We start from the raw sequence: 21,907 nt of genomic DNA on the forward strand, positions 1-21,907 counted from the left end.
TCTATTGTAGTCTTTCAACTTCCTTATGCTGAACCCACCTTCATTTTTTGGGAGGCATATGTCATCCCACGCAACCTTAGCCCCACCTTTACCAAGTGCGGATCATTTCCATAAGAATTGTCTCAAGATTGTTTCAATACTAATCAGAACCAACGCCGGTAAGGTAAACAAACTTGACCAATATGATTGAATGGAATGGAGAACTGACCTGATAAGCTGCAGTCTTCCAGCAAATGATAGAAATCTTTGAATCCAAGATCGAGCCCTAGTAGTGATCCGATCAATTAGAGCAATACAATGAACTTTCCGAAGTCTAGAAGAGATGATGGGAACCTCGAGGTATCGCACAGGCAAGGTACCTTCTTGGAATCCAAAGGCTATTTGAATATAATTGAGAAGAGAAAGAGATCCTCCCGACATAAAGATTTCGCTCTTGTTTCTATTCGGGATTAAGCCACTCCATGAAGAGAATATATTAAGGCCATTTTTCATTAAGGTGATAGACGCCCAATCAGCTCGGCAAAAAAGGAATACGTCATCCGCGAAAAAAAGGTGAGTCGATCGAGTTGCCTTGCACCTCCAATAGGATTTGAATTCCTTAAGAGAAGTCTGGGAGTTTAGAACTCCAAAGAATACCTCCATCACAAGCGTGAACAGATAATGGGACATAGGATCTCCTTGTCGTAATCCCCTCCCTCCGGCAAAGAAACCATGAAGTTCTCCATTGATTGAGATGGAGTATTTGGGAGACCGAACACAAGCCATAATCAACCGAACAAAAACATCATGAAAGCCAAACACCGTGAGTATTAATTGAAGAAAATCTCAATCAATAGTATCATAGGCCTTTCGGAAATCCACTTTTATCGCACATTTGGGGAGGTGAGGTTCCAAATGAAACCCAACAAATAATTCTTGAGTCATAAGAATGTTATATCTAACCTCTTCCCTTTGACAAAGGCATTTTGAGAGTAGTCAACTAAGTTCCCGAGGACAGTAGCTAGGCAATTGGTTAAGATCTTTGTAATAATCTTATAAATGGTGTTGCAACATGTAATAGGGCGAAAATCTGAGACATCACAAGCATTAGGGACCTTTGGAACTAAGGCAAGAATGGTATTATTCACCTCTCTGAGCAGACGGCCTGATGTGAAGAATTCCTGCACTACCTCTGTTACGAGCGGGCCAATAGTATCCCAACATCTCTTGAAGAATTCGGCAGTGAATCCATCAAGACCCGGTGCTTTCCCCTTTGCTAGGGAGAAAACTGTTTCTTGAATTTCAGGGATTAGCACTAGTCTGGTCAAGTCACCGGCCTGGTCCACCGACAGGGGATTGCGAATGAACTTTCTTAACTCTTGCAAGGAATGCTTGGACAATCCAAAATGAGGAGAAAGATTAGCAAAAAACGTAACAAAGACTTGGGGAACTGCCTCAGGGTCGTCGATCAAAATGCCCAAGGAATCCTTCACCGTAAGGATTCTGTTTGTAAGCTGTCTCCTCTTGCCAAAATGATGAAAAAACTTTGTATTTTGGTCCCCTTCCTTGGGCCAACGGATTCTTGATTTTTGCCTATAGAAGGATTCTTCATCTCTACGCAGGTTAACAAAGAGCTTGCGACAATTCTTCTCTATATTGGCAAGGTCGGAATCATTAGGGTTGAGATGTAGATCAAGCTGAGCATAGTGAAGAGCTTCCCTAGCTTCCTCTGTTCTTACTGAAATGTTTGAATATGTATCTCCATTTAAGAAGTTAAGCCGGCTCTTCAGAGTTTTGAGTTTAGAAACAAGCTTGAACATAGCAAAGCCTTGAATCGAAATATCCCATACCTGCTACACAATGAGGGAGAAGTTAGGGTGCTCAGCCCAAAAATCAAAATACTTGAAAGGCCTTCTCCTACGAATCGGGTCAATGACTCTGACTACCATTGGGGAATGGTCGGATATGCCCGAGTTTAGAAAAGAGGCCTCGGAGAAAGAGAATTCCATACTCCAAGTGGTATTAACCAAAACACGATCTATTTTCCTCATTTTCCTACTTGCACTCGTAGAGGTGGACCAGGTAAACCTAAGGCTAACATAGCTGAGGTCCTCCAACTCAGTTTGAGCTAAGCATTTCACAAACTCATCAAAGTATGGAATCCAAGTGTCAGAACTACAAAATCGGTCGGATGGATCCTTGATAGCGTTAAAATCTCCTGCAACCAATTAGGCCTTGTCTTGCATGAGAGCATTTATCCGAATAAGATCTTCCCAGAGAGGGCGACGGTGAATAAACGAGTGTTCTCCATATATAATAGATACACATCACGTCTTTGTAGAGGAGATAATCCTCACACGACCATGCACAACTTGAGCACTAACCAAAATGGGTTCATAATTTATATAATTCGGGTTCCAACCAACCCATATTCTTCCACGAGGGGAGTGTTCATAATTTGCAATTCATTTCCAACCATTCAACAAAAAAGAGGATAGGGAATCAAACGTATCCTTAGGGACTTTGGTCTCTATGAGCCCAATTAAGCACAAATTATGAGAAATGACAAGCTTCCGTACTTCAGCCCGTCTAATGGGATTCAAAAGGCCTCTAATGTTCCAGGCAACTATATACATATTTACAGAAGAAAGGGAAGAGGGTTACCTCTTTCTGGAACCCTTATTCCTACCCGCCATCGGATGAGGGTTCGCAGTAGGAGGAGGGTCCGAGCATAGCAGCAGCAGTTTGTCCTGCAATGTCACAGCTGGGGCAATAGAGTGAGGGCCTTTCGGTGGGGAGGAGTCTACCGACAGCAGGTCCTCATCATCTGTCTCTTCCTGAAAGCTGGGATTAACAATCTCATCTAAATAATCAGGCACTAACAATTGAGCAACAGTTGTTTTCCCTTTAACCGATATAGAGGGGCCCTGACCAACTTTAGAGGGTGCTGCACCTGCACCAGCAGACTTACGAGATACCGGTGCAACTCTCACTTTCCTTAAAACAAAGTCTTTCAGCTTTAGTGATTGGCCTCCTTCACCGGGTGGATCTAAACTGAAGGAGGCAGCCTTTTTTTTTGTGAAATGCTTTTTCTTCCTTTTGACTTGCTTCCACTCAAAATCACCCGAGGGTGGGATGCTAGATGGATTGTCCGTCCTCCTCAAATCTAGTCTTTCTTCATCAGCAGCGCCTGTATCAATAGGCTTGCCTGTGAACAGAGGATTAACTGCATATGTTTCTATAGTCTTCTGTATTTCGGCCGAGTTCCCCCCTCCTTGAGGGCTTCCAGGAACAAGCGTTGTAGTAACCAGAGGATTGATATGCGTCTCTATAGTTCTAAGGTTCATGTGTTGGGAGCTTGATTGGCCCTGAGGCCAAAAAGCAATAGGATCAGACATATTTGGAACACCAGCAAGTGCTTCAGCAGCTGGAGAGGTATCAATAGCAACAGGTCTAGCCTTAGCCGCATTGCATTTATGGCCAAATATTCCATACCCTGCACACGCCGTTGGTTTCCATTCATATTCTACATCAATCATACAAGATTGACCTTCATAAACCAGCTCAACTCACTCACAATGAGGTTGGTTGGCTGTGATCTCTACACATACTCTAGCATAGGTAAGCATGTGCATCTGTTCTGTTCTTGAGTCAACATACAATGGTTTCCCGACACCACTAGCAACTTTGCTTATTGATTGTGCAGACCAAAATACAACAGGGAGATTTATGAGTCTAACCCATATAGGCATAGTGAGGTGAGCATCTTTCCTCAATTCCAAGGCCGGTCTCCACTGTTGAAGAACTAAGGGGACCTTAGAGACGGTAATGGGCCCTCCTTCCAGCACCTTCATTCGAAATTCCCTATCTAGGATATGAAAGAAAAACAAGTCCTTCCCATTTGCCATAACTCCCGCCAAATTGGTTCCCCAAGCCTTTTTAAAAGCTGCTTCAGTAATTGCAAATAGTATCCTCCTACCTATGTAGTATCCCATTAGACACTCCTGCAGTTTTGGATCTGCAGCTAGGATGTCCTCCTCTGTCATTCCAACAACCTATCGGTTATTGACTCGGGTTAAAGGGAAGTATTCAAGGTCATATCCCTTTGAGGCTACTTTAACTACAGCCACACTCCACCAAGAGCGAAGATTCGAGCTCCTTGAGAAGGCTCGCTGAGGGCGTTTGGAGGACGATCTTCCTTTGCTTTTGCCTCTATGTCCATCAGTGCGGAAAGAACGAGCACGAACAGTAGGTTCCTCCAGCAAAACAGGGGCTTGGTTATCACCACCGATGTTCTCATTCACAATAGCATTTGACAGAGAGTGATTATCGCTTCCCGTTCGCAACCCAGCAGGATGATGAGAAGAACCCGACCTGTCAATTGCAGTTGGGGAACTCGAGTTTGAGGGCGTGCGCCCCTTATCGTTCATAAGTAACCCATCAACCGAAGAATGGCCTTGATGTTGGGGACCTAGAGGAGAAGCACTCGGCCCTTCATCTAAACCATGGGCCTTGGCCGAAGCCGAGGCCATTGCAGCAATAGAACAGACGAACAGCAACAGAATCGGGAAAAACCCTAACCGATCTCCTCCATAAACGGCCTAAAAAGGAAACGTACTAGGGAAAAGCTTCGGAAGGGTTTGTAGAGGGGTCCAAGGCGCTTCTCGCTGCCAAATGGCAGCCTCAACTACCGGTCCAAACGCCTGAAATCAGCCAAGGAAGAAATCGCGTGAACAGGAGCTCGGTCACCAACCTAGAGAGGTTTTGTTCTGTTCGTCTTGTCTTTTTCATTATTTCTTGTTTTTATTCTAAATTTATTCTCCAACCATTTTTCTATTTCGGGGAATAGAAAAATAAGTTGGCGCTTACCAAATAAATTTATGTTCTTTTTTTATTCCGGGGAACAAATAAACAGAAATCGGGAGAAATAAAAACGTTACCATGCAGGCCCTAAAGGACCACGACTTTAATCATTGTTCCCACTAGGATTCTTCAAGATTTGATCATCGTCTATAAAATGCCACTCGTGCCCTCAAACCAACACTACAATCAAACGATCCATCTTATTATAAGTTAAAAAAAAAAATTCATAGCTCAATAAATACGGACACCAAGGTTGGCTCGCTCCACAAGTGCAGCCCCCATGCAAACAACGTGGCTAGCCGCCAACCGCGTCACCTTCACCATCCAGCCCTCCCCATGTTCCCTCAATCGACACCTAGCACGTCAGATAATCTAGATCGGTGTGGGACGCACAGTGACATGACATTGAAGTTTTCTAGGATAGAGAACGAGTCACCCATGTCAATCTAGATGAACTGGCGTGCTAGGCAAAGATAGTGGTGGGCTGGCTGAGGGTCACAGAAAAAGAAGGCAACGGAGATTGATTACTTGTTGAGAATATTTTGCCATGTCAAGAGTTAACTAGCCAAGGTAGCGACACTCAAGGTAGTGTAATCCCACCAGCCGAGGCCGAGGATTGTGTGAACCCACGCCATCAATTACTTGGGTCATGCGACCTTTGACATTGTCTCAAGGAGGCCACACGACCCCTTGTGATGCTTGGCCCAGAATCATCAAACCCATGTCTAATTTGGCCTAAGTTGAGATCCAAATTTGATCTTTTTTTTTTTTATTCAAGTTTTTCTCTCTTCAAATATTTATTTCGTTTTTTCCAAAATTCACTATTTTTATTTTATTTTCCTTTAAGGTATCATATAAGACTTCACATCAGCGTTTTTGCCCATAATTTTGATGGAAAGACCAACTCGAACGAAAATATATACAATTAAGAGGCTCAATTATACACAAGAAAATAAAAGTTTAAAGACCTAAATGGACAATTTGAAAAAGTTCAAGAACTTTTCATCTCTTTCTCTCTTTTACAAAATAAGTGCTCGATGTCCTTGTCTTTTCTTTCTTAATTCTTGCGGAGCGAAATTTGAACCTCCTAATGAAGCACCCCAAAAGCCTTCCGACAGCATGAAAAACGGACAGCAACAGAGCCCAATCGAGGCAGCTTCCCGAGACATGCGCAGAATTTTCCCCGCACGCATTCCCATGCCACCATTACCAATCTCATCTGTCGAAGCACCGATTCCTACTTAGTAAAGATAAATTAATAAAAGCAAAGAAAATAGAACTTTCGATTTTGAAAATTTCGAAAATAAGAATATGTGTATCCGACAAATTTTCTATTTGAATTTTGAAATTCTACCCTTTTCGTGCGTTCCCATTACACGAGACGGAGTTAACAAACGAAATGCTCCTCCGTCGGAAGCACGATTTCCATTTTCATCACGATCACGTCGAGTAGTGCCGTCTATAAATGTTGACACTGGAAATATGGCTTACCTGATGCAAACACGTGACTGCACATTCGTGGATATAAATGACCATGTGCATAATACATGAGCATATCAACACAGGTGTCATAACTTATCAATAAATATCGTATCAATATATATTGATTGACAGTGATATTCATCAACGCATGTTCAGTTATCGAAATACGGCGATAAAACACATATAGTTGTTAACATAAATATTAGCAATATACATTATAAGAATGTAAATAGGCTGCTTTGAAATTTGATATCAATAAGATCAATGGCATACAATTTTGGAGGAACCGTAATCGATTGAAGATCAAGTCGTCCAATAAATTAGTTAGGACTCGAGGCACAACTTTTAAAGGAAATAGTTACCTCTTAAAGACCAAGTCATCTAATAAGTCAGTTGAGATTAGAGAATCGCATTATTTAAACAAATAGTCATTGCTTGGAGGCAAGATTTTGGAGCATATCTTGATTGCAAGAAACCACATCTTGGAGCAGTTTGTGCACATAAAATTTAGAAACGTGGAGATAACTAGCAAAAGTTACTCTGGAAATTGTAACCGCTAGAAATCATCGGTGATACCATTAACCATTATAGCTACAGCCAATCACCCACTAAAAAGCCTTGTACAAATAAAAAAAATAATTATCATTCAATTATTTTTATCTTTCTTATACTTGTACTTAAAAATTCATTAGCTATAGTTCTCAAGTTTATGTCGTCAATTGAATTGTGGCATATATGTTTATTTTGATGCCGTATCGTCAATAAAATTTTGACATCATACCTTTATGTTCTCAAGTTATGTTGTTGAATTAGAGAAATCAATTTCATTTCGCATGAGATATCCTCTATCTAAAATTAGCATAAAATATTGATTTCCTTAAATAAAAGCAGTGGAGCTACATTCGGTAAAATATATTTTGTCGCAAAAATAATTATGAATAGAGCATTCCAAACCCTCATCGGCCGTATTTAACCAAAAAAAAAAAAGAGAGAGAAGATATTGTTGTTTTCTATATATTGATTATGGTTATAAATGACATTTTATTTATCGAAATCCTCATCATTATTTAATTTATGACACGTGTCAATTCACCTCAAAAATTTTATTGGAAAAAGGAAAGGGAAATCCACCCACCTGCAATTATTGGGTCATTTCAATCTAATTACCGTCAACCGCTCACTGAAAAAAAGAAGAAGGCATTTCAACATATATATTATGTTTGACATGAGAATAACCATACTTATAAATGACAATTTAGTTGTTGAAATCATCATTAGTATCACCAAAAACCTTAAATTATTACACTTGTGATAATTTCACCCCTCGTTAATTTCCATTAAATTTCATCATCAAATTATTGATTTAGATAATATATAATAGTTAACGAATGTACAAATTTAACATTTTATTCTCTATTTAACAAAAATTAAAAATAGATAAATTTATCATAAATATATCAAATTGAGATTTTTTACTATAAAAAAATTATTTAAAGTAAAATTATTATAAATATATTAATTTAGAGTTTTTTATAATATTAAAATTTTATTTTTACAGACGTTTGAAGTTGCGTCAATTCGGGTCGAAAATCATCATTGAAAAAGGAAGGAAAAAAAATCCACCCGCCCGCAGTTATCGGGTCATTGAAGTCTAATCATCTTCAACCTCTCACCGAACAGACGCTGCTGCTGCTCTCTCCTTCTTTCCCCTTCCCCATCAACACGCTCGTCTCTGTCCCTGTCCCTGTCCCTGTTTCTCTCTCTACCCTCCGAGATCTCCACAGTAGAGAGAGAAAGACAGAGAGAGAGAGAGAGAGAAGTGACGTGGTGACAGTAGAGAGAGAAAAGACGCGAGCTTGAGTCGTGGGTCGGTCGTGGGCAATGGCGAGCGGAGGAGGCTACGGGGACGGGAACCAGAAGATCGACTACGTCTTCAAGGTGGTCCTGATCGGGGACTCCGCCGTCGGGAAGTCCCAGATACTCTCCCGCTTCGCCCGCAACGAGTTCAGCCTCGACTCCAAGGCCACCATCGGCGTCGAGTTCCAGACCCGGACCCTCGTCATCCAGCACAAGAGCGTCAAGGCCCAGATCTGGGACACCGCCGGCCAAGAACGGTGATCCTCTTTCCCCCTCTTCCTCTCTTCGGTGGGTTCTGTCTGTGGTCGCCGGATCTTGATTTGAATGAGATCTGAGTGGGGAATGCGCGGGCTTTAGAGGCTCGTGAATCTTGGGGTTGATGGGTTGCCTTTTGTCTGATAGTTCGGCTGCTTTTTGATGATGAATGATGCGGGAGAGCAAGTTTCAGGGTAACGCATCAGGTTGGTCTGCTGAGAGTCTCTGAGTGTACTATTGCTAAACGGGTGTTGTGGGATCGAAGTGTTTTTTCCTATACATCTCAGTTTTGAATAATTTATGGAAGTGAAGCGTAATCTATGGCCAGCTTGAAGCTGTTGTCCTTAGTTCATGAGTGGATTCGTCCGAACAGCTTAACTGGTGGTGCTGGTGCAGTCATTTTGTAAGTTTGCAGAAATGAATGCGAAGAAATGTTAGATGGATGTCCAGGGAGGCGTGCGTTCGCTTGTAGATTCATATGTTTTCTCTGTCGAGATCAGAGAGTGGTAACTTAAACGAGTGGATGGCAGGGGAGGCTGTTTGGATGAGCTTTCTCTTTCCCGCCCCATAGTAATAATTATTTAATTTTTTTCAAGGCTGCTTAAATGTCCAATGGTGCACGATGCCCCTGTTTTGTTGAAAGACAGACATTGCATAGAGGTGGTAAATAACTGGAAAGGCGAACAAATACGGCAAATGTGATAATATATCTATTTATAGCTAGTGTACAGCACAGTCTAGCTGTCATTTGGTGACATTTTTCTTTGGCAAAAGATGCAATTTTGAAGTATTATATGCTAGTGCACATGGTAGAATTCAGAAATTTTGTGTGCGTTTCTTGGGTGCTTTGTTTTCTTGAATTAGTACTTGATAGCCATTAGTTCCCTGTCTTTCTGCTAAAGTCATTCTGAGATGCTGTTTCAATTTGCAAACTAAACATTTACTTGATATGTGATCCGCATCTTCCTTAAAGGAGGATGCTTGATTGAGTGTGTGATGCTATTTGACCATGACAAGTTGTGTATGCGTCCCATAGAAGACTCTCCTATCAATGTTTTTATGATACTTATGCAAAAGGCATATAGATTACCAAATGTCAAGTTAGTCTCCAAACAAGGTTTTCAAGCTTCAAAATCACCCAATGCCTTCCCCAAGTATCAAGACTTGAAGACCGAATAAATATTGAAGATGGAGCTACGTTTCTTTTTTCTTTGGTAATCATAATAGCCATTGGAACTGAGGGGAAGACTCTTTTTATCTTGCAGTACTCTGTTAGAGCTGGCACTCAATAACTTCTTCCCATTGTTAATTATGCGCACTAAAGCGAAAATATTCTTCTGCTGATCAAATCTTTCTTTTGTGGGTAACGAGCAGATACAGAGCTGTTACGAGTGCATATTATAGGGGTGCGGTGGGGGCAATGCTTGTTTATGACATTACCAGACGGCAGAGCTTTGATCACATACCTCGCTGGTTGGAAGAGCTGCGTAGCCATGCTGACAAGAACATCGTCATCATTCTGGTCGGTAACAAAACCGATCTCGAGAACCAACGTGCGGTGCCCACTGAGGACGCCAAAGAATTTGCCCAGAAGGAAGGGCTCTTCTTCTTGGAGACCTCTGCATTGGATTCTACCAATGTCGAGAGCGCATTCTTGACTGTCTTGACCGAGATATTCAACATCGTCAACAAGAAGAGCCTAGTTGCTGGAGAGAGCCAAACTAATGGCAATCCTGCATCTTTGGCTGGCAAAAAGATCATCATCCCGGGTCCTGCCCAAGAAATCCCAGCCAAGAACAAAATGTGTTGCGGAACATAATGCATGCACTTCGACGTGATTTTCCTCTTATGCTCTAGCAATTTTTCCTCAGATTTGTCATGTGTGCTGCTTTATATTCTATGTATATCTACATATTAGAAGAGTGGTGGGGTTATACTGCTGATTGTAATAGTGTGTTTCGTGAGGTCACAGACACAATAGACCTAACTGGGGTGCATATTCATTGAATGATTTTTGGCTTCGGAAGTTATATTTCATGCAATTTGCCATTTTGGCCCTTTAGGTGACTTGACGTTGTGATGGATTGCTGGTGCCTGCTGGGCATGGAGTATGACCACCAATACAACTTCTAGAGCAGCTACCTTAGAAAGTTTGGGATGCTTTTGATTTAGGTAAATTGACATCTTCAATTTTGACGAAGAGAGATTGCGGGTTTGAGATGATCATTAACTTTGCTAAGCTACCGGACAAATTAAGGTCTCTATCTCGCTTCATGATTGTTTGTTTGGTGTCTCGAAAGCTGGCGTCACACGAGCGGCAAATTTAATAACTTTTCTTAGACGATGCCGGGTGGTTGCGTTACGTCGAAATCATCACTAAAACGCCGTACGCAACAGTTAATAATGCATCGTTTCGGGCCAAGGAAGTTGAATCTCAGTCTCAAGTGTCGGTACAACACACATATAAAGGAAGTGCGGGTGAGCTGTCGATTTGGAATTTCACATCATTCTTCATTATTCACAATGGTAGATGGCTACGTCACGCGTGACAATTAAAGACAGGTTTCTCGGGAGTGTGGTAGGATGCTATAGGTTAGATCCTGTTCCAGTTCGTCATAAAGCGAGGCAATTTTCACCGATGTTTCCCACCACCCGCTAACTACAAATTACTACCAAAACCCACGCACAAAATATTAAATGATTGTTTTGGCCCCAAGCGAAATTCTCATTGTCCAAGTACCGTTTTGACAATGTGCTCTCAAAACCTTAGGTCAAGAACATAGAGAGGCCCCAGGAATTAGGAACTGAAAACTCAGGTTATTTACAAGCCTCATAAACTACCAAGTCCGGGGTTTTTGCCCAAGCAAATGCTCCGACTCATAGCAATTTGCACATAGCTTGTGGATTTGAATAAGTGACTGCCAATTCTCGAATTGGACATCTTATGTTCTACCAGCTAGAACCCGAGTCTCTCACAACTTTTGGAAACAAAAATTGGGCCAATTTTTTTTTTTTTTTTTTTTTTAGAATTTTGCCCATTCTCCATGTGTAGGTTAAATGTTTTGCTTCAGTCTATATAGTTAGCATGATAACAAATGTATCTTAAAAATCGAAACCTACCGTGTGTTCTCGTTTTTCAGTCTACAAAACCTACCGTTTGTTCATTTACTCTCTTTTCTAGTCTCCTGTGGAAGGGAAGAAAGTTATTTCAAAAATACTACTTTGAAGTTTTGCTCTCTAAAATTCTTTCTGAAGCTCCGTGTCATGAAAACGGAACTATCGCTTTCTATTTCCCATAATACTAACAATCTGCCAAGGCAGTTCACATGAAATCCAAACGGCCAAGCCAACACCACTTCTGTCTTTTTTGTTTATCCTTTTGCTTGATTCCAGTAACAACAGGGCACGCCTATGAAAATCGAAAAGAGGGTTAAAAGGACATTTCTTGCTATTGCCTCAGAAGCAGAGTGCGGAGGCATCAGAAAAAAACAGAACAGACATGACAGGCCAACTGACGAGACGTAACTTTTAAATAAAGACGAGATTAGTTATGATGTATCCTTTATAGGGAGTCAAATTATCAATAAATCATATCCAACTCAAAAAAATCATGGGCCTGGTGGCTAGAGAAGTAAAATGATAATGATATATCTCACCAGAACTGACCTTGTGTGATTGATAGGCAGGACAAAAATGAGCAGAACCAGAGTAGACGGTCCATGAGTTCAAGTTACTCGGCAGACAGTTCTGATTCTGGCATATCCAATATCTTCGATCATCTTTGGATCTTTCTTACATTTCTCCATCTGAATTTTCAGAAGGCTTGTTAACATGTAGAGGAGATTCTTTTCCAGTCCCTTCACACAGTCGAAGCCTTTGTAGAAGTTCCTGGCAGTCATCATCACTGGCCATCACATTCAAACAGACCTTACCCTTCCAGCATGAAATTGCTACTGTCGATTCATCCACCCGATTGTCACTGAATGGCGATTCACCATCTGCATGAAATGGAATGTTCAAATACTGTATATGGACATTTTGAAAACTAAAGCATGAACGCTAAATTGATTCTACTGACCTTTGCTCAGGATGATCACGCAGCAACCCGGCTTTAGCTTTGATGCCTTCTCCCCAAACTCAACATTGACAAAATTGCGAATTTTCTGCTCTTATAGAGCAAAAGATGCCTGAAGTCTGTGGGCGAAGCATGAAGAATTTGTTTAGTGATGTGTGGGAGAATAATAGGCAATCCTTCAGAAGATATCCGGAATACGCATGCAGCAGAAGGATCTTCTTTTGACTTCTTTCTCTCCTGTAATTTAAAGAAAAAATCAAATTTATGTTTCCGGAAATACAGGTACTTAGTTTTGGCTTCTGTTTGTTGCCAAGCAAGTAGCTTGACGTACAAGTACAGATTCAAAAGAGACTCAACCAATGGCAATGTTGCATGACACTAAGCACATACGCAAATCATATTGGAAGAAGAGACATCTGCTAATTCAACATCACCACAAAACTCATAAACCAAAAGGAAACAGAAAACAGAAAGGTTCCATCTGATCGAGTTTTCATGCAGAAAAAATTCAGTTTTCATGTCTGATTTCCTCAAACAGATTAGGTAAAAGTATTATGAACATACTTTTCGAAAATGAACATCATAAAAAATGTAAAATGAAAATCAAGATCTTCTCTCAATAATTCTTCAGTTTCTGTTTTCCTCCAAACATATTTGGTACCTGAATCATGGACATTCTATTTGAAAATGAAGATGACGACAACATAAAAATGAAAAGGCTGATCCCACTAATTTCTGATTTCCAGTTTCTTACTGCTGAGTTCGTCATCAAAATTATCCATACAATTGGGGTTTTTATGTGTAAGTTTGGTCTCACAGTCTGTATTGGGATAGTAGACATGCACGGCACAAAGAGGAAGTGGGATCATACAGATGACAGAGGCTTGGTCATATAAGTTATAAGATCGCTGTTCATTTTGGTCTCTTAAGATCATAAGAACACATGGAAAACAGGTTTCAGATGCATTCCAATACAAAGCCAGTAAAAGTGAACCCTTTTCCATTAAAATAGTTTCGAAATCCCCAAGAAGCGTGTTCTCTACTTCATTTTCCATTCTCCACTGGAGATAAGAGAGAACAGAAACCCGGCCAGATACCACTTATTACTCGGTGGATACCTTGAAGTAAATTTAAAACAGTCTTTAGAGGTAATAAGATGAGTTTTATCCGGAGTAGACCCCTCAAGGTGACCACTGTGTATCAAGCTGTAAAGCCACCTAAATGACCTGCTTTCATGACATGATATAAGGAAAAACTGCAGACGGATTAAGGAATAGATGGAGAACAAAAAGTAGATACTTACAAACATTTTCTGGCCTACATAGGTTATCTTGAGTTGCTGCCCGACTTGAAAGTTTAATTCCAGAAGATCCTTGACTGACTTAGAAACATAGTAAATTCTCTTCACAAGGTCAGACTCAGCATTTCTTGTCACAAGGTGGCCACTCAATGGGAATGATTCATCAATGCCATAAAATGTCCTGATACTGTTGATAACGGCTTCATCTTTCAAGAAAACAACCGGATCGACTCCATTCCACTTGCTTTTATTCTGGAACATTCCTTTATCTTCTGCTTTTTCTTGGTCACAAGGACCCTTGATCTTCAGAGGGTTCTGCTCTGTGCAAGTATGGCAATGGCCAGACTTGAGAGCAGACTTATCAGGGCAATCAGTGAAATCAGTCTCCAAAACTGATTTTGGAAATATTTCAAGCTGCAAGCTCTCTCGAAGGACCTGATCTGGAAATTTTTTTAGCTGCTCAGTGCTTTCAGTGAATAGTGTTCCCTGTGAACTTGTTGCTTCTACATGCATAGCTGCAGAAAAAAAAAATGAGCTTAAGAGGTACATCAAAGAAACACTTATTTTTTCTTAAGAATCAACAAACAGATCAGCTAACAAGGGTAGGCTATCAGCTTCAGAAGCCCATTGAAGATGTCTGAATGACATCAGAAACTTAGAGAGGCAACTATTATATGATGCTATGATCAAGTATTTAAATTTAGCTATTCCTAAAATTAATAGCTTTCTTTAATATAGTACAATTACCTGGTGAGGCAGCAAGTTTTTGGAAGACAGCAATGAAGAAGGCACCACCATTCTGATCATGAGGCATTATTCTCATACAGCGTTCTAAAGGAAAATCAGAAATTTCAGTATCAGTGGTGAGGTAATTCTCCAGCTGCCGAAACCCATTTTTAGAAATTTTGATGTTGTTAAACTCTCGTTCAATTGCCTCTTCCATTTGTGTTCTACCAGAAGGAAACATACTGGAAGCAACTCCACCCCTGCGAGTTTCAGGAACATCTGGGAAGGAATAAAACCAAGAGAACTTGTCACGTACCTGCAATCCAAAGCAAAATATATGAAAATCCATGGAAGTGAAAAACTTGCTCCTATAACTGCCCCACCACAATAACTTTAAATGTTTGGCTAAATGGACATTATTGGATGTCAAAGCCTAAAACTACACTAAGATTGCCCGGTACATTAACTAGTTCACAAGATTTCTTTTAATCAAGTGGGACAAAGATTAGAGTGAAAATTTCAAACAATGCATAAATATGCTTTTCTCTGCACTTCATACAAGTTAGATATCATGTCAACTCAAAGTAAAGATCCTCCCTTCTCAATTGTTTCTCTTAGTCATCACTTCTTCAAAATAGTCTCTCTTGTTGATTGAATCAATTATAAATTCCAGCTAGGTTCCAACAACCTGGAACAGATAGCAGATTATGGCACAAACTACTCCAATATTAAGCAATCTCATGTAGTGAAACTTGACCAAATACGCTTCTTCTGCTAAGAAGATTCTGAGCGGGCATTTATTCTCTCTTAATGCTTATTTGGATGCAATATACATCCTGTTAACAACATAAACATTCTTCATTAACAGCCAAAGATGAATGCACATCCAATATCTATGCTACATATTCACAAGCTATGAGAATAGCAAATTTGCACAATCATCAGTCGTCAAAAGATCTGAACTAAAAAAACTTATCTATTGATCACTTTAACATTTTTTTAAACCACCAGAAATCTTTTGAGACAAACAAAGTAACACAGTCAAAATGCAGATTCTACACCTATAGCATACAAACAAATAAAGTCCGATGGTAACACCTAACCTTCCATTTTCGAAGGCCAGGGCGGCGAACAAGCTGGGGGAGCTCACTGGAAACATCAACAAGTTCAACTGAGTCTCCACACCTTCTTAGGATCTTCAACAAAGGAGACGAAAATAAGATCGCACCTTTTGAAAGGAAAAGTGCTTACACAAATACCAGCAACACGAAAGACAATTAATTGGTTAAGTGCTCATCGATCAAAAGACACAACCCATATAAGCAGAGCACAAGAAATAGGGAAAGCAAAAAGGCACATGTTGCGGGATAGCACAATCAGGGATAGAATAATGAGGCCTGAGAGGTAGAAACATTCCTTTGTCTATATGCAGGGAAGCAACCGTTCCTCTTAGGGTTAGGTGAAATGGGAAGATGATGGATCATCTATAAAAATAGTCAAGCTGGATCCCTGCATTATAAATAGGTAGAGCACCTCCCAACTTCAAGGGCATCTCTACCACATTACAGCTCCCCATAAAAAACTGGAAGCTAGGACATGCAAGGAACCCTCATATGTTAGGAAAACTCACGCTCTATAAAAGGAAGCATGCTGAGTAGTTAAACTTCAAAGTTGGGCCATGTTAGGCAATAACAACGGCACCTGAAAATTAGTTTCGAATGCTACTGTACAATTTATATTCATCCTTAGTTAAACTTGCAATGAGGGCATCTACTATGGCTTCCTGACTGCTCACACCCTTTGCTCAAGCATAAAGTCAGATTTCAAGTTTCTAAGTAGAAGTAGCTACTATCACAAGTTTGGGCAGTGTAAAGGCCCTTATGCACATGGACTCTCAGCTTAAATCCACTAAGTCACTGTGTCCAAGCTCATTTATGGCCATGAGAATGTATAACCTATAAATGAGCTTCATGTAGTATACCATATTTTTCTGGGAAGCCAATGCCACTTTAAGATGGATGAACCTAACCTTAAGAGCCACTGAAGAGGTTACGGTCAAGTAATTTAGTAGAAACAATATAATTTGAGTCCAAGCACAGGTGTTTCCTTGAATCGTAGTTGAAGACATACTTGAGAGAAAGTTCTACATAACTATTACCATAGTTGATCATTATAAGACAAAAAAACCAGACATTCGAAAATCAAAATGGTAATACTGAAAACAGAATAATTCTTAAATATAAAGAATGTCAACAAGAAAGATTTTTGGTTTTGAAAATTTGACTCTTTCCCAGAATGAGACACTACCTCTGCAACCACTGCCTCATTCTCAACCGGATTCATGGAGCAGGTTGAGTAGACCATACGGCCACCGACTTTAAGTAACGATATTCCTGGCACAACCAATATAAGTAAACTTGACAGGATTTGGCATTTACGAGGAAAAAATAATAATAAAATTCTAGGAACTTGTCCAAGAAGGAACATGTCAGTAAAGAAACAAGACCATAAAAACCAGAATAACCCGGTATATCAAAGATATATATTATATTTTACTCTAGAAATAAAGCAGATCCAACACGATTTACAAAAGATAATCTTGCATATAGACCTTCCACTAAATAATTCAGAGGGAATTTCGACTTCCAGATGAAAAATTTTACAGACGCCTACATGACAAACAGAAAATTCTCTGGAGATGAGCAACAGTGAAAGAATCTAATAGAAACCACAAAGAGGGAGAAAAAAAAAATCTTAGGATCGCTAAGCACATTGAAACAACATTATAAAATACCATTAAATAAGAAGATTGACAGAAGGAAAGAATGGCATTAAATATCAAGTTTCCTACTGCATTACCTCGCATAGCTATCTGCACCTGTAGGCCATGAAGTCCATTAGCAATTCCTGCCTTCCTGCAGGACCGCAGAAAGGATTTTAACAAGCTGTAAGAAACTAGGAGACAGAACGTTAATGAACCTGAAGCCCAAATATATACCATCTCCACCATAAATTTGGAGCTTTCCTAAGAGTACCATCTCCACTGCATGGCACATCACATAGAACACGATCAAATAAAATTTGACTGATTTCCTGATCTGATAGGCTTGCCTTTTCAGAAGCATTAGAATGACTTATGCTTGCAAGGCAGCCTGGGAAATTTTGAGCTTCATGGTTTGTCACCATTAAGTTGGCAGTGCACATTCTTTTCATTTTGTGAATGAGAACATCAGATCTTTTGAAACCAACATCATTTGCCACGATCTAACAAAAAGAACACAGACAACATTGAAATCAAGTCTTAAGTTTTAAGCTATCAGCATGCAGTTTAGAACAGATGAGAACAGAAATTACTGCAGACTACCAGGTTCTACGAGAGTGTAAGACACCATGTTGTAAGGAAGCCTACCAGCCCCTCAGGTAGTAATCTTGAGTTGGTGGACTGATTCAAAATTTCAAGCATTTGGTAAGTTTTTGAGCCAGGTGCAGCACACACTGCATAGAATTAGTAGAAGTTATCAGAAAGAGTCAGGTTTGGCCCATTATCAAAATGCTTTAGAATAATTTATCCCTTAAAATATTTTCTTTTGCGGGTACCAAAGTACATGTTGCTTTAAACATTTCATCTTTGTGCCTTACATATGCCTTCCTCTCCTACAGAAGAAAATACTTTGATTTCCCTTTCAAAACCTCCCATTCAAGATGACGTTAAAGGACCCTGTAGAAGCTCTTTTGACACACCTAGCCTACATAAAAATGCTTCCTCCTATAACCATTGAAAATAAAGCAGTACAAGATTTAAAGATGAAGAATCTATAAACTGTGAAGGAATGACAAAGTAATGATAAACAATATAAAATGAAAAAAATTGACATGGCTAAACAACAAAAGCATATAAAGTACTAGATTTTGTCTTAGGCTCTCTCGCGGGTGTAACAAGCTAGGGAGGAAGTGGGCGATGCAATTTGAATTCAAAATGAGGTTTAAAAAGTTTTTCAATCTTCAAGTCTGAGAGATTGCATAGTTGTATTGCTTATTGATCTTTATATATTAACTGCAATCACTTAACAAGGTTATCGGTTTGGTTAGGTTTTTTTGGATTTGTAAAACAGCAAGTCAGAGCCAAATTTACATCCTGTTCAAATTATTCTCCACCCCAAACGAAACCAATAAACCAAACAAATCCAAATTATCAATCGAGTTCAGTGCAGTCTGATTGGGCTTTATGGGTTTTGGTTTTCTTTTTTCAACACCTATATCAATATTTGGAAGAAAAGTCAGTGGATGGAGGGAGTATGAAATCAATCTATGCAGTGTAGATCACTCACTGTCAAGTACGAAATGCTCTGGCAATATATCCAGCAAAAGAGGAGGTACCTGCAGAATATGAATGCAAAACTTTACATTTTAAAATCCCAAACAAAAGCAAGCAAAAAGGAAAACAAGAAAGGCTAAGAACGATAACAAGAATAACTAAAACTGGAAAACTTCTGAAAACTTACCATGCTGACTGCCTCCTGTCGAGTGATGTTTCCAATTTCGTTTTCTAGCTTTAAGAACTCATGAAACCTGTCATTTGACAGAGAAAACTGCAACTGAAATTCCCAATATTCTGAGTCCATTCATAATGGGGATATAAGTAACTGAACTTGTAATATCATGACAGATGCAAGTGACAATTCCAGATCAAGTACTTTAGCTAGAGAAGGAGAACATAAGATGTTTCTATGACAGAAAAGATTTGAATGAAAGTAGAGCAGGACCGAATGCAAAGTTGAATATACAACATAAACTTTAATATCCAAGGTCAAGACTTTTAACTCAAGAAGGCCGAAACTGGGAATATTACGTGCAAATTCAATTAAAAAGGAGCTAAAAATGAATGAATAATGAGTTTTGGAGACTAAGAAAACACCAAATTCCAAGCAATTTGGTGTCTTTTCTTCCTTCTAAATGAAGATGCCGAGATAGGTGAAGGGATCATCCACAGAACAAAAGCACGATGTGTGCAATACAGAGATTGATCAGAAGAAGGTGACCTTAGAAGACCAGACTAATAAGGTTTTTGGCAGCAGTTCAAAAGTCACAGTGCCTTAAGATCCATAATACAATAGAAGCCACAGCACTCCACAAACAGCTCATAGAAAGCACCTCATAAGTGCTTTTGGAGCAGTGGCTTTAATGGCTTTGAGACTTCCTTCATATATTGACAAAGGTATTAAATCTCTCACTTTAATAATTTAAATTAGAATGCCTTTGAACATATGCCAGAAAGCACATATAGCAACCACATTTAAAGCACATTGCAAGACAAAATAGCTACTGTTCCAAAAGCTATGAGCTAGAAGCTAACAAGCTCTAGAAGCCAGCACCAACAAAGATGTGGTTTTGTTGTTTCCAAGTTGTTTGGCCTAAAAATTGGTAGATTGAATATTTCATTTAGAAAAGATTTACCACTAAAAAGAGGACAACTATCACAAGACGATAATGTCTAATATTAAACAGGCTTTTTTTAATGCACATACTTATGAGAGAACCATGAATTTCTACTTCTTGTGCTGCTGCAATTTGGATACATTTTCACCAGGCGGCACTTTACCAATGAAATGTCAAGACAGATATATAAGAATAGGTTTTCAAAATTCCAATGAGCTCCATCAGCAGAGAAAGGTAAACCTAACATGTTTATACTCCTGGACAGGCATCAAAGATGCAAAGACTGCTAAACTAAACTTGATGATTAGGGGAAGTCCTGGGATCACTAAGATTTACACTAATTTAAAGTAAATCATGGATAGAGAACAAGCACTGAGAATCTCCTCTATTGATGATCTGAATATGAGAAAATGGTCGGCACATGCTCTGCCATGTCAATTCCTGGGTGAGTGTATAATTTATTGCACCTCAGACACCTTTATTTCTACTTATTTCGATTCTCACTATAACAGATTACCTTTCGAGATTTGGGTTCTTCCTCAATTGCTTCCGACAAAAATTTGATTGCCATGCCAGATTGTCAGGATACCAAGGCAATGGTTTGACAGCCTCCACTTCATTTCCATCAATGAACTGGGAGAAAAAATGGAAAAAGGTAAGTAGAAAATAGAAGGAAAAAGGCCAATATAGTCAAAAGGGCAGCATAACGTTTTTGCTGGTCAATGCAGTTACCTCTGCTTTGAAGATTATTCGAGAATTCACTCTCCAACTGAGACCGGATATCGAAACAGAACCGGCTACTGCAAAAGGAAGCAGGCTGATAAAAATGGATAACAAATCTCACAGCAAAGAATTTACCATATCACATTGACATAATACGAAATCAGTTCGAGCAAAAACAAGTGAAACAGACAAATCGGAGAGATCACGTCTCAAAACAAAGAAAAAAATCGGTTTTTATTGTCCAATTTGATCCCAAAGAACCAAAGGAAAGGACAGCCAACAATGAAGCACTGAATAGCTAATTGCTATCAGACATCTCATATCCTAGTTAACACAATGCATGAAGTGGCATAATGCCATGATCCCGGAATGTCAAAACCAGACTATCTTACAAACTCATAAGAAAGATAGTTCCACAGTCCCTGTTGAAGCTACAGATAGACAAAAGGCGTGGCTAAACAGTTGAATTCATTCAAGTTAACAGGCGGGAGAGCATCAGACAATCACCAAGAATTGATTCTAAAGGTAGCCGGCAACGGCTTCCGGAGATACTCCATGAACGCATCCCACTCCTCTGCCGGAACTATCCCTTGCTCCTGAAACCACACGAGCACGATGAGTCTTGGAGATACATCAACTCGCATTCCACTCGAAGGACGGAACGGAGAGACGAACTCTGTAGTACTCCTCGAACGCGCGGTTCTGAACGAAGGAAAGCCGCCAAGGAGGAGCGCCGTCGCCGTCGCTTTCGTCGCCGGAGCCGCCGCCGACGCCGCCCGATGTCGGACGGGTCGAGACGCTCCCCCGCCGGCGCTCGAACCGCGTTCGCTGGGGCCGTCCTCCGCTCGGTCTTCTTCCTCGGCGACCGTCCACCGTCTCCGGCCTCGGTTGGTCCGGCGGCGGCGGCGGCGACGCCCCGTCGGCCGCGAGCTCGCTCCGGGAGTGGCGGCGAGGCGCCGCGAGCGGCGGAGGTGGGCTGAGGTTGAAGAAGGGGAGAGGCTGCATTGCGGGATTTGGGCTTCGAGGCTTCTCCCAAACGACCGAGAAAGGCGCCTGCATGAGTTAGCAAAATTCTTTTGGATAATTACAAGAATGGGAATCCTATATTTTGTGTATTATTTGGTAATTTAATACTAAACTTTTTTTCTCATCTGTTTAATTCCTAAATTTTATTATTGTCCTTCACATTAGTTCTTTCCTTAACTCCCCGA

The 21,907-nt window shown here is 40.2% G+C and overlaps 2 protein-coding genes across 2 annotated transcripts; one reads left to right on the plus strand and one right to left on the minus strand.

Moving 5' to 3' along the window:
• The first annotated feature begins 7,963 nt into the window (after positions 1-7,963).
• LOC104418315 (ras-related protein Rab11A) lies at positions 7,964-10,493 on the plus strand. The gene is made up of 2 exons (XM_010029619.3): positions 7,964-8,438; positions 9,811-10,493. The coding sequence occupies exons 1-2, from the start codon at positions 8,206-8,208 to the stop codon at positions 10,253-10,255; spliced, it is 678 nt and encodes a 225-aa protein (XP_010027921.1). The 5' UTR covers positions 7,964-8,205; the 3' UTR covers positions 10,256-10,493.
• Positions 10,494-11,863: 1,370 nt separating this feature from the next.
• Positions 11,864-21,736, minus strand: LOC104418316 (multisite-specific tRNA:(cytosine-C(5))-methyltransferase). Its single transcript, XM_010029622.3, is given in 16 exon segments — positions 11,864-12,434; positions 12,515-12,592; positions 12,595-12,748; positions 13,815-14,326; positions 14,559-14,853; positions 15,641-15,733; positions 16,845-16,930; positions 17,397-17,452; positions 17,536-17,801; positions 17,947-18,032; positions 18,866-18,914; positions 19,040-19,106; positions 20,491-20,606; positions 20,706-20,773; positions 21,204-21,292; positions 21,372-21,736. Coding segments are annotated over 15 exon segments (2,190 nt in total). The 5' UTR covers positions 21,262-21,292; positions 21,372-21,736; the 3' UTR covers positions 11,864-12,228.
• Positions 21,737-21,907: the final 171 nt, after the last annotated feature.

This window comes from Eucalyptus grandis, chromosome 9 (assembly GCF_016545825.1).
Source record: "Eucalyptus grandis isolate ANBG69807.140 chromosome 9, ASM1654582v1, whole genome shotgun sequence".
NCBI classification, from domain to species: domain Eukaryota; kingdom Viridiplantae; phylum Streptophyta; class Magnoliopsida; order Myrtales; family Myrtaceae; genus Eucalyptus; species Eucalyptus grandis.